General features: G+C 38.0%; 1 protein-coding gene across 2 annotated transcripts in view; it reads right to left on the bottom strand.

The window, feature by feature from the left end:
- tasp1 (taspase, threonine aspartase, 1) overlaps window positions 1-12,919 on the bottom strand; it is a 95,663-nt gene that overhangs the window by 12,804 nt on the left and 69,940 nt on the right. For both annotated transcript variants that reach the window (XM_052011060.1, XM_052011059.1), the window contains one exon: window positions 11-121. In XM_052011060.1, the coding sequence (XP_051867020.1) occupies window positions 11-121 (111 nt within the window). The remainder of the gene's footprint in view (window positions 1-10; window positions 122-12,919) is intronic.

Here is a 12,919-nt window from a genome sequence, read left to right on the forward strand (position 1 = left end):
TACTGTTTACCTAGGAGGGCTTGTGTATTCAGTGACGACTCGGATTCTATGGAACACCTGCAGCAACGGAGAACGATGACTCCACCAAGTACAGAATCCTCACAGGCTAGGAATGGTGAACCTATGAAAAACCCAAAAATTTTACTGCAGCTGAACAAATGAAACGTTTAAATTTCAAAAGACTTACCACTTCAAAATTGTATTTATTCCCTATAGAGGCAAACTATCTGGACCATCAAAGATCAACATTCTACATATAGGGCAAGGTTGACTCCCAGGACCACCAAATCCTATGCATACATCTAGGTTGACTCAAGAAAAACCCATTATAAACACAATGTAAACTTTGTCACAGTTCTGATGCAAGAAAGAAAACTAATTTCTTCCAAAGATATTTCCAGAAAATCCAGAGCGATTAGAAGTGTTAGACATGTAATCTTGCCAAAAGCTATGGTCACAATCTCAGCTGCATCTGTTCATTTCCTCTGGAAAGGAAATGAGAGAGGAAAAAAAAGCAGAAACAGTAACTTGTTTATACGCCTTCCTGCAACCAACTTAGAGATACATTGGACCAACTGATTGTAAATTTTCGAAAGAATACATCTTGCATCCTAATGGTTAAAAAAAACACCATATATATGTGGTGTGTGTGTATATATATATATATCTGTATATGTGTATATACACACGTGTATATCTGTATATGTGTGTGTGTGTGTATATATATCTCTATCTATCTATCTATATAAAACATCTGAATACATAACATTACTACAGCATCTGGCAGAATGATCAATAGCCACCTTCCCACAGATCATGGTGCTACTACAGATGCATCTGCATTACTGGACAGTGATGAATATCACTCTCATCATGAAAGCAATTAGCCACATTGAAATCATAATTCTAAAAAAAACTGACAAAGATCAAACCTGAAATACAGCTGTTTCTCAGAATCACGTTTGCAAAATATCTAACTATAATCAACAAACATTCTTTGCTTTTATTGGTTAATTAAGTTAATGTGAAAACATTTTTGTCATAAAATGAGTGAATGTCTTCAAGTTACTGGCTAAAACGGATTATGGAGATTGACACTGTGAATGAGCTGAATTAATAACTGTTATTAACCTAGGGTGCTTCAGTGCACCTGTCATTATCTATTTCTGTAGAAGTGGATGAGATGAAGTATCAGACACGGTAACTTTGCCTGGCCAGTTTCCTTTAAATCTAAGATATTAGCCATCCAAATGCTTTCTACCCCACCTGCAAAATAAAAATCACCTTTTGATCCTATCTCACCTGTCTTAATTTTATTTGCCCTTCTTATCTAGTTAGCAACTTCTTCAAAGTCAAAGGCTACAATAAGATTATTCTCCACAGAACTTCATAAATAAGTTTAAAATTTGATGGCAACCTCCAGAAGATACTCTAATCCAAGTGTTAGATGACATTTCAATTAACCAACTATAATATGCAATAATTTTGAGTATCTCTCAGCCTTAAAGCTGGGTGGGAAACCTTGTAGGAACAGCACGCCTTAGATCCCTTTACTGTGAAAGTAGTAGAATCGAAGCCGGTAAAAGAGAAATCAGCAGCTTTTTTCCCTACTGAAAAGTTGGCAAAAAAATGCACACCATGGAATAATGATGGTTATTCTGCCCATCATGACTAAGCTGGTCTTTTAGTAGAAATATCCAATCAATTCCATTACTTGCCTGCTGTTTTCTTCTAGCCCCATAATTAGTTTCCTTTTAAGTATGCAATGGAAATGCAATATGCTTAGAACTATTAACTGAAATGGCATTTATAGTAGCTAGTACACAAAATGAAACATTCACATGGAAATCTTATGTTAACTACAATAAAATTCAAGGGAAAACTGGCAGTTTGTACTTCGTGACTTACAGTATACAAAGAATGGATAGAATGAGAACACAGTAAAGTTAAATACATCTGAATTGTGGACACAAATCTATTTCCAATGCTTCAATCAACCAACACTGGGCAAGGTAAACCTTCTGGAAAACTGCACCTTGACAGACATGGAGACATAGAGCTATACAACAGAGAAACAGGTCCTTCAGCCCAACTTGTCCATGCCAGCCAAGTTGCCTAATTGAGCTAGTCCCATTTGCCTGCATTTGGCCAATATCCTTCCAAACCTTTCCTATCCATGGAACTGTCCAAATGCCTTTTAAATGTCATAATTATACCCGCTTCTAGCATTTCCCCTGGCAGCTCTTCCTATATACTTACCACACTCTGTGGAAAAAGTTGCCCCTCAAGTCCCTTTTAAACCTTGTCCCTCTCCCTTTAAATATTTACCCCTTTGGGAAAAAGACTGGCTTTTCAACTTACTTGTGCCCCTCAAGATTTTATAAGCCTCTATAAAGGTCACCCCTCAGCCTCCTACACTCTAGGAGGGAAAAAAAAGTCCTAGTCTATCCAGCCTCTTCTTATAACCCAAGCCTTTTGGTCCTGATAACGTCCTTGTAAATCTTTTTTACATCCTTCCCTTAGCAGGGAGACCAGAACTACACAAAGTACTCCAAATGTGGCCTAACCAACAGCTAGTACAGTTGTAACATGATATCCCAACTCCTGTGCTCAATATTCTGACTGATGAAGGCAAGCGTGCCATATACCATCTTCACCACCTGTGTCACTACTTTCAAAAAACTATGTACCTGTACCCCTACATCTCTCTGTTCTACACCACTCCTTTGGGCCCTACCATTTACTATTCAAGCCCTGCCCAAAATGCAACACCTCGTATTTATCGGAATTAAACTCCATCTGCCATTTCTTCGACCACTGGATCAAAAACCCATTGTAATCTTGGATAATCTTCTTACTGTCCACTATACCACCAATTTTAGTGTCATCCACAAATTTACTAATCATGCCATCTACATTCTCATCCAAGTCGTTAACTTAAGTGACAAACAATAGCAGATCCACCCCACTGCTGGTCATAAGTCTCCAGTCTGAAAAACAGAACTCCACCACAACTCTCTGTCTCCTACTGTCAAGCCAACTTTGTATCCAATTGGCTATCTTGCCCTGGATCACGTCTTCTGGACTTGAAAAGACACAAAAGATTTTCAGCTTGAAATAGCATTTTCCAAAGATGCTGCCTACCTTGTTTTCAGTATTTCCTGTTTTTATTTCACATATCCAGCATCTGCAGTTCTTTTTTACTTTTATCTTGATTCCTCTTAATTGCATTCCCACAATTTCCAACGGGAAAAAAAAATGTAATTGTCTCTGTGACTTGAACTATGCAAAATTATTTTGAACAAGAGGAGCTTGTCGCCTTTGCCAATCTTACCAAAAATTATGCCACAAATTAAGGCTGGATATTCCTGATACTGTTAGGTCAGTGATATCTCAGGGCAGAAGAGCTATCCCTCCATGTAATCCTGCTGGAATCTACCCGAGGGATTATCAGTATAGTTCTGGATACAAAGTTCACCATTGTTTAACACGAAGGCAGATACATATTTTGCACACAAGGGTTTTAGGAACAAGGTTTAATCATGGACTTCAGGTAGAAGGAGTTGGAAGGCAGAAAACAGCAAACATGTTTCTAGCAATTAATTGTCAGGGTATTTTCTATAGGTCTTCTGTACTAAGACAAATGTGTACAAATGCTCTCTCTAACAGCAAAAATGTACTATGAAAACAAAGGAAAGATCAATAAGAATTTTACTGCATTATGTTGATAAAGAACAACAACAGTTTATATGGAAGAAAATGATGTCAATCTGTCATTTGTTTGCACATTGCTAGCAAAAGGATGCCTGGGCTATGATGAGAAAAGCCTCATGCCTTGGTTTTTATTATAACCAGGGGTTGATCCCCAGCACAGTTTCTTCATTTCCTGCACTAGAAATGCCCTTTATAATTGACAAATTATGAGGAACCTAAAAAGACTCTGCAATCTGAAAACCCTTGCCAGATAATGCTGAGCTTCCCTTGATCTTTCTAGGGAAACAGATCATCCAGTGGCACCTAGAGTCTCAATAGTTTCCGAGCAGTCTTTCTTTCTCTGAAAATGGCAACTTATTAACATTTCTACTGCAGCAGAACGTTTCAGCCATGGTAGAAGAAATACTTCCCAGCTACTCCCTGGGTTGTATGCATAATAAAGTGGCAAGTATCCCTGCTTGGACTCAGCAACAATTAAATCCTTACCTGTTCAGGTTTGATTGAACTGACAGGTGGAACCTTTACAGCTATATTGTGGTATCAACAGTACCTTGAATTTATGGAAATCCAACCATTTAGACAAAATTAATAGCTCTTTCTCTGCTTTGTTGGGCCTATTTGAAATTGAATGGACAGATAGTTTGCTTTTTATGTGCCTGAATACAGCAATGAATTGCTATCCGATTTGCATTACTAAATGACACCAGAGGCTTGCTGGAAATACCCAGAAACATTGAAGTGAGAGGCTGCATATTGAGAGCTGTCACAATGTGAAGAAACAATGCAACCCTCTTAAAATTTTTCTCAAAACAGAACCTTTGTTTTCCCCCTTTGCCTGCGACTAAAGCTCAATTCATAATTCACAATAAATATTTCCTCTTTGTTCACCATCAAAGTCTATCCCAAGTATTAACATAACAGAGCTTCCAACCTTCACGTGCAAAAGCAAATGCTGGAAAGTGGTGACAAGTAGGATTGAGGAACTGGGAAAAGGAAAATATTTAAGTTCTAGAGTAAATGCATTTTTTTCCCCCTGAATTATATGGTGTAGGGGTGGGGAATGGCTCATAGTAAAAGAGGGAGCAGTAGTGCATACTGCCAAGTGAATACTGTTTGGTTAAACACAAAAAAACACTGGTCATATTCAGTCAGCTTTTTATTTATTAAGGAAGGATTCTTGTCCTGCAGAAAAAGTTTGTTCTTGTTACAATTCAAATGTGCTTCTGCAACATGATAAACCTGAAACACCTGCCCTGAATCACTGAATTCCTTGCCGCCCCCCTCGTACCTACCCTCCTCAGTGCTACTCAAAGTGTTGTGAATAGTTTGAATGATGAGTACATGTAATGAGCTACCTCCTTTTTGCTTTAGGTACTTATGGTGCCTTTAATTTTGTTTCAGGATCTTGAGTTGCCTAAGACAAGCCTGATTTTAAACAGCACCAATAACTACCCTCAAGCAAATTCACAATGGCGTTCGTCCATCGCACCCGCGATAAACAGCTATCCAGTCAAAACACACAACCAAGCAGCAGAGCGGACACAAATCTGTGATTAATTTCTGATCGTTCTAGAACACCAGTAAAAATAAAATGAATCTCCAAAAATGCATTAAGTTAGCTTTCACATTTGTTCCAAAATTATAGTCTTTGATTTTAATGTTGAAGTGGTTTTGCATCCAGTATGAGACAAATGGTATATGATACGAAAGTTTCTTGCTTTGGGATGGTAAGAGTTTATGGCTGGAAAAGGTTTAAAGAAAAAGGAAAACAAATGAATAAGATTAGCAAAGAGTAAAACAGATTTAGAGGTTAGTGTTTGGCACAAAAGTATTGCACCACAGATGATAATATGTAACCATTTAGCTAATTGTATGATTTCTACTGTAATTAAATTCAAGCTTGGATTATTAACTTTATTTTTTAATTAATTAAAAAACATAATCCTGTTAGCTGCCATAATTTAGCAAACTAAACTTTTTTGTATGCCTCCACTGCTGCAATTTACCATTGGGAGGCCTTTATCGTATTTAATGAGGTAAATTTAGAAATATTTTTAAGAAGAACTTTGAAAAGAAAACGTACCTTTAAGTATACGATGAACTTGGATTTGGAAAGTACCATTTCTATCAGATTTCAAAACATTTCACCCACCCCCACAAACAACCAAATCTTAAACCTATTAAATAGAACTATTTACACTCTCCCTCACCCTTTCCCTGTGCCCCCCACCAGCACCCTCCACCCCACTTGCCCAAATTTAGCAATATCTCTGTTGCATACTGCTTTTATGCTACACAAGGAAAAAACATCTGCCATCAGTTTGTCTGTCACCTGCTGCTTAAAGAGCTCCGAATGACTATGCCAGGCATTCCCAATTTGGCCAGGGGCCCGTAAGTCCCGCAGGGATTCAGATCTAAATTGTAAACAGGATGCTGGCTGCCGACGGCAAGAGCTACAATCATTTGCTCGCAGGACAAATGTAACTAAGCTGCTTTCTCGCCTGCTGGCTACATCTACTGTCCTGCCAAGTATTCTTTCAGGTCTGCTAACAGCCTGTTCATTTACTGGATGGCATCTCTTTACAGGAAGACAGTAAAAAGTGGCTGTACACACTGTGCACCTTTGATCTCCCCAGCCAATTATAAAAAGTGACAAGTAAAAATGCATCTGCATTTTATGAAATATTTCCACTGGCATGTAAGCCTTCAGATCTTGACCATGAAACAAATCTTATGCATAGAAAGGCAGTTATGAAATGTAGGACATTTGAAATATTTCTGTGAAGAAAATTTAAGATTTTTCAAAATGGACAAGTGCTGATTCTACTGCCATTCCATCCTTATTGTATTGAAATATATGCTTATAAATGCCATTTAAAACCCTATCACTCTGTACTGTACAATTATAAATACATTTCCACAGAATAGCAAATGTATGCATATGCAAGAGATGCAACATTTATTCTTCAATGTTGAATAGTTCCATCTTTAAGGGTACAAGATACAAATTATCAGCGAGAAAAGGCATTCAAACATGATACTAAATTGCTATTTTAATTTTGTCCAAATAGAATCTTTATTCTTATCTAATAAACCTCTATGGTGAATTGGAATAGCAGTTTGATGCTCTGGATTATTACACAAAATTATTTTATTAATGATTTGCAAATTTACCAAGTTATCCACAATACAATGTGTTTTTCATCTAAGGATGCCTTTGAAGTGAAGCAGAAAAAGAAAAGGAATCAAAATTTGTCCAAAGAAGATGCCTTTCAAACTTGAATTTAGTGGTCTGGTTTCAGAAGAAAGCAGGTGGTACTATTTCCAATGTAACATATCCAATGTTAATTATCCATATTATATTTACTGATATATCCATAACTATGCCACCTCACATGGCCATGCTACTTCCACAATCTCAATTAGAAATAGGGTCATCTCTGATTTAGTTTATTGTTTTGCAACCACAATCCCTTCAATCTACACCCGCCCCCTGCCCCCCACCACCCCCCCCAACACACACATACACACACTCCCTTCAAACAAGTCTGTCCCAATTCAGCAAAATCTGTACTTTCAAATCTGTCAACAGTCTAGACTTTGGCCAGCTGCTTACTGCATTTCTATACCTACTGAACTTCCTGACACATTCCTTTCAATATCCATTTTATGCCCCAGTCTTCACTAAAGCCATTATTCTCTCTTTTAGCCTGAAAACTTCTCCAATACAGACAACACTTCCAGTCTAAAAATCTGAAGGATGCATACTTGAGCACTTATGACGAATAAGTGGTTTAATTAATCAATGCCACATCTGGCAGGACCAAAAAGCAAAATTAGGCCCTGCTGTCTGCTAAAACTGCTCACTATTTTTCGAATCATCCTGGAATTCAAGATAATAGATATAATCTTAGAGAACATATCTTACAAGGAAAGGTTGAGAAAGCTAGGGGTTTTCTCTTTGGAGTGACAGAGGATGAGACGTGACTTCATAGAAGTGTATAAGGTTATCAAGGACATAGATAGAGTGGACAGCCAGTGCCTTTTTCCCCAACACCAGAGGACATCCGTTTAAGGAGAGAGGAGGAAAGTTTCAGGGAGATGTCAGAGGTAGGTAATTCCCCCCCCCCCCCCCCCCCACACACACACACAGTGATGGATGCCTGGAACGCACTTCCGGGGGTGGTGGTAGAAGCTGATACAATAGGGGCATTTAAAAGACTCTCAGACAGGCACATGGATGTAAGAAAAATGGAAGTTTATGGGCTGTGTGGGAGGGGAGGGGTGGATTGATGGAGTAGGTTTATATAGGACTGCACAAGATCATGGGCCAAAAGGCCCATACTGTGCTGTACAGTTCTATGTTCTATAATCTTTGGCTTGTCTCTAATACACTTTTTTTAAACCTCTCCACTTTGTCCTTTGCCCTCATTACCAACAGGTGAGAAAGGTTCAGTACAAGGAAGGAGACAGTTTTGTAAATTATCCCCACTCCTCAGATACTGATCCTTCAAATCTCCTAATGTCACTATTTTCCTAAAAAATACAACCCTTGACCACTCTAAATTTGTGAATTATGTTATGGACTCAGTGAAAGTCCCTTTAAGATAGAGAGTGTGTGTGTATGTGTGTGTGGGGCGTGCTTACGTCAATAGAAGATAAAGGACGTAATGACGTTGTTGAAGAAGTAAGAAGAAGAAGAAGGAGAGAGAGAGAGAAGGGAGAGAGACACCAGCCTGCTTGTTTTCTCTATCGATGGATGAGAAACAATAACTGTGTTTGCCACTGAAATCCATGTATGGAAGTTGGAAGTAATCCGGTGGAGTTCACTTTGTTGCTGACCTGTAGAAGGAAACAGGTATTTGTGTGTGGACGACCACGGTTCGGATGCTTTTCGGGGTGAGGAAGTCACTACCGAGTAAACACTGAAGTGTCGTTTGGGTTCCATCATGGAACATTTGGATTTCGTATGTACTCTCTCTATGTTTTTCTACATCTACATCTTATCTTCAGACAACGGTGGTTGTTGAAGAAGCCCTTGCTCATGTTTCACCTTATGGCTTGCGGAACTGAACTTTAAGAACCATTCCGGAACTGGGAGTTTTGGACTTTGTCACACACACACACACGAAGAGTTTAGGTTTGGGGTTAACGTTCGAGGTTTAACATTCTTGAATTCTAACATACTAACATTTTTACTTTTATTTTACGTATTATCATAAGTAGTGATTAATAAAATAGTTTTTAACACTGAATCATGCTCAGTGTGTTTCTTTTGTTGCTGGTTTGTGACAATTACCACACTATCTCCAAAGTCCTCAAACCTGTTGTATCTTCTTACATTTGTACAAATCTTTTCCAGAACACCTGGTTCAAATGATACTTGTTAGGTTTCCATCCCTGTCACAGTACTGAAGTTGTTCTCATCAGAAAAATTAATAACTTCAGATCCAGAGTAGTCTATTCATCCTTAACAACCTCAGCAGCAACATCTGAAGAAATTGTATCAGTTTCAAAATGACAACATCCACCTTTACTTCTCCACCACCCTTCTTTCACTCTCCATTAGCTCTAAATTGTCAAACTGTTTGTTTGACATTCCATACTAAATGACCAGAAATTTCTGTAAGTGTTTGGAAGATGAAATCCACTGACATCAGTCTTTAGCTATAAACACAATACTACTTTTTAGAAAGTGTACAAAGCTGAACATCAACCCTGGTATAAACTTCAGGCTAGATAGTACCATCACAAACAACATTTTTTTCACTTATGTGGCATTGGCCAAATCTATTCCTGATGAAACCTTTAACAATTAACCTTGCTGTTCTGGGGAAGGCTGCTGGGCAATGAGACCAAATAATTTTGCTATTAGCTAACCAATAACATTTGCAGAAAAGAAATATACACGGCCAATAAGTGAAACCAGAATGAAACTTTGCTATTGTAGCATCTGTAGTCAAATAATCTGAATAATCTCCATCTTGATGATACATAGAGAATAGCAAATCGGATATTATAATAGGCCTCCTCATCAAGTTTAATACTTTTTCAACAGCTTACAAACACTGGCCTCTTAAAGTTTTTATGTTTTGTTTGTCTAGAAATATGTCAGTTGCCTCCTGAACCCTGATCAATGGTCTTCCCTAGTACTTATACTGTATCTATTGCTCACTTTCACCAAATAAAACTTCCACTCCACTTCTCTGCTCACTTGTGAATTTTAATGTAAATAATGTCAGTGGCTGGAATTTGAACCATTTAACATAATGAACAATTAATCTGGTTTTCAGGATACAGTGATAGTGCAGGAGTTAATCTAGAAACCCAAGTTCAAAACTACTCAGCTGTGGCATTTAAATTCAGCTAACAAACTGAAAAGTTATTGATGATGATGACAAGACTACCACATTAAAATGAAACCCCATTCACTAATGACTTTCAGGGGTGATACTCCATTTTAACCTGGTCTGGCCTATAGGTATCATTCGACTCACCAATGTAGTTGACTCTTAAAACACCCTTTGAAATGGCTAAGCAAGCCACTCAGTCCTCTCTTCGTCGACCTAGACAAAGAATGTGGACACAGCAAAGTCATTCCCAAGCTTAGTCACCCTTGCAGCTTGCTCCTCACAAACATCTGGCGACTGGTATCTAAATTAGTTGATCTGTCTCACTGACCATGACTAGTCAAGTAACAGTCTCTGCATATGATTATGTCAATCATTCATTTTATACTATGTGACCAACTCCTCCTCATAAACCTTGGAAATGTCCTGCCCACCTGCACGATAGATCCACCAGACACAGTGTGGCACAATGATAAACCCAGCAAAAGGGGAGTAACCTTGGGAGGACACCACCAAATGAGGTTTCATGACATTGTTCGACATGGGTGAGGAAACCTTCTCCTAATTTCCACGTACTGAATCAATGCTCCTATACATTGAACAGTTGGAAGGAGCACAGAAAGTCGCAAGCACACAGAACATTCTAGGTTGGGGTGTTTACAGCTTATCCCCATAATACTAAAGACCTGTACTCTAGAACTGCACCTCTAACCATGCTGTTCCTGTAAAGTTACAACACTAACGCATGTCCAACAATGTGGAAATATATTTAAGCACGTCTTGTTCAAAAAAAAAACAAATCACACTTAATGCTGCCCATGTGGGTTTCGCTAGAACTCCAGACCTCATCAGACAACATTGGTCCTAATAGCTGAATTCTGGTGATAGGCAAGAATAACTGCCTTGAATGGGTGTGGTAACAAGGAAATATGGTAAAACCGAAGTTAATGGGCATCCAGGACAAAACACTCCAGTGGATTGAGTCATACTTTGAACAAAGGATGACGGTTATCATTGCTGGTGGTCAATTATCCCAGACCCAAGACATCACTGCAGGAGTTACCAACCATCTTCAGCTCTTTATTAATAACCTTCCTTCTATCTTCAGGTTAGAAGTGGGGATGTTTGCTGCTGTTCAATTTCATTCACAGCTCCTCAACAAAAAAAAACAAGCTTGAATGCAACAAATGCTACACAACATTCAAGTTGGACTGATAAGTGGCAAATAACATTTGCACCACAAAAGTTGCAGACAATGGCCATCTCTAACAAAATAGTCTAATTACCTATCTTTGATACTCAGTTGCAATACCAGACACTCGACCCATTGTGTAAATACACTAGTTATAAGAACGGGCCAGAGACTGGGCATTTTTAAACAAGCAACTCACCTCTTGATACCCTAAAAGTCTTTCCACCAGCTACAAGGTGCAAAGCAGAAGTGTGATGGAGTACTCTCCACTTGTAACTCCAGCAACTCTCAAGCAGTTTAACACCATCTAGGACAAAGCAGTCTGCTTGCCTGGTACCCCAACCACTACCCTAAACATTCAATTCCTCCATCACTGGTACAGAGGCTGCATGTTCTACTTACAAAATATATTGGAGCTACCCACCTAGACTACTCTGACAGCAACTATTAAAACCTGTGATACTCACCACCAAAGACAAAAGCTTCAGGCACATGGCAACATTATCACCTTTGTGTTTCCTTTCAAGTCGCACATCATCCTGACTTGGAAATATTTTGCCTTCATCGTCACCAAGTCTAAATCCTGGAAGTCCTTGCACAAAAGACAGTGGGAGCACCTTTACCAGAAAGATCATGTTCATGTTCACATTGATGGCACATTGTCACCCTCTCAAGGGCAACAAAGGATGTGTAATTAATGCTGGACTTGCCACCAATGCCCAGATACCAAAAAACAGATAAATTAAGAAAAAGATTTTGTAAAGAAATGTTAACGGTTACGCAATTTGTGTTCAATAAAGAGGTTAAAAATCTTGAAAATCTAGACAAAATGAATTATTTTAATCCTAGCACCAGGCATCAACTCCAACTGCGGACCACACAAATTAATTTTCAATTAGTTTATGCTGAACTCCTCATCTCACACCATTGACAATCCAACACTATGTAATTTCATATCATTTATCTATCCATTTATTAAGATTTGTCATCTTAACTAATGCAGAACTTGTCAAATTCTCTGAAAATTCATTGCATGACATTATACCAAAATACTTGGAAAAATATGATCTCATCTTGAATTTATATAGGTTATATACTACCAAGATTTTACACCTCTCTCAAGATACATTTCAAATGTTTCCTTTGCAATCATAGCCAAAAATAAATTTAGGATTGTCAGGCAACAAGAAAAAAAGTTTCTAATCATGAGAGATTTCACCTAAAGTTTCAAATTCCTTCACTTTTAAAAGTCACATTGATCTGTGTGAACCAGATATTTTCTGCATGTTAAGAATGTTCAATCATTTTAATTGAAGCATACAAGGTTTTAGGAAAGGGAGACAGGATGGATGCTATAGAAGATCACTAGTCTAAATTCATTGCAACATTAAGATTACAGATAAATTCAGGTTATTAATGCTACTCCTTGGAAATGTTTAGGTTTTAATGCACACACAATGAATATTATAAGTAAATAAATACTTTCCAGGTGAAGTAATACTATGGAGTTAGAATAAACATCAAAAATAATGTATTTGTTAACATGCATCAATAGTTTTTGGTACATGAAATTTGATTTCTCCTTCCTTAGCTTCTTTTGGAAAATTCTTAGTCCATTGTTGGGTAATAGAACTCTTCTTCTCTGAAGAATGTACTGATCTGC

Source organism: Pristis pectinata, chromosome 3 (assembly GCF_009764475.1).
Source record: "Pristis pectinata isolate sPriPec2 chromosome 3, sPriPec2.1.pri, whole genome shotgun sequence".
Classification (NCBI taxonomy): Eukaryota; Metazoa; Chordata; class Chondrichthyes; order Rhinopristiformes; family Pristidae; genus Pristis; species Pristis pectinata.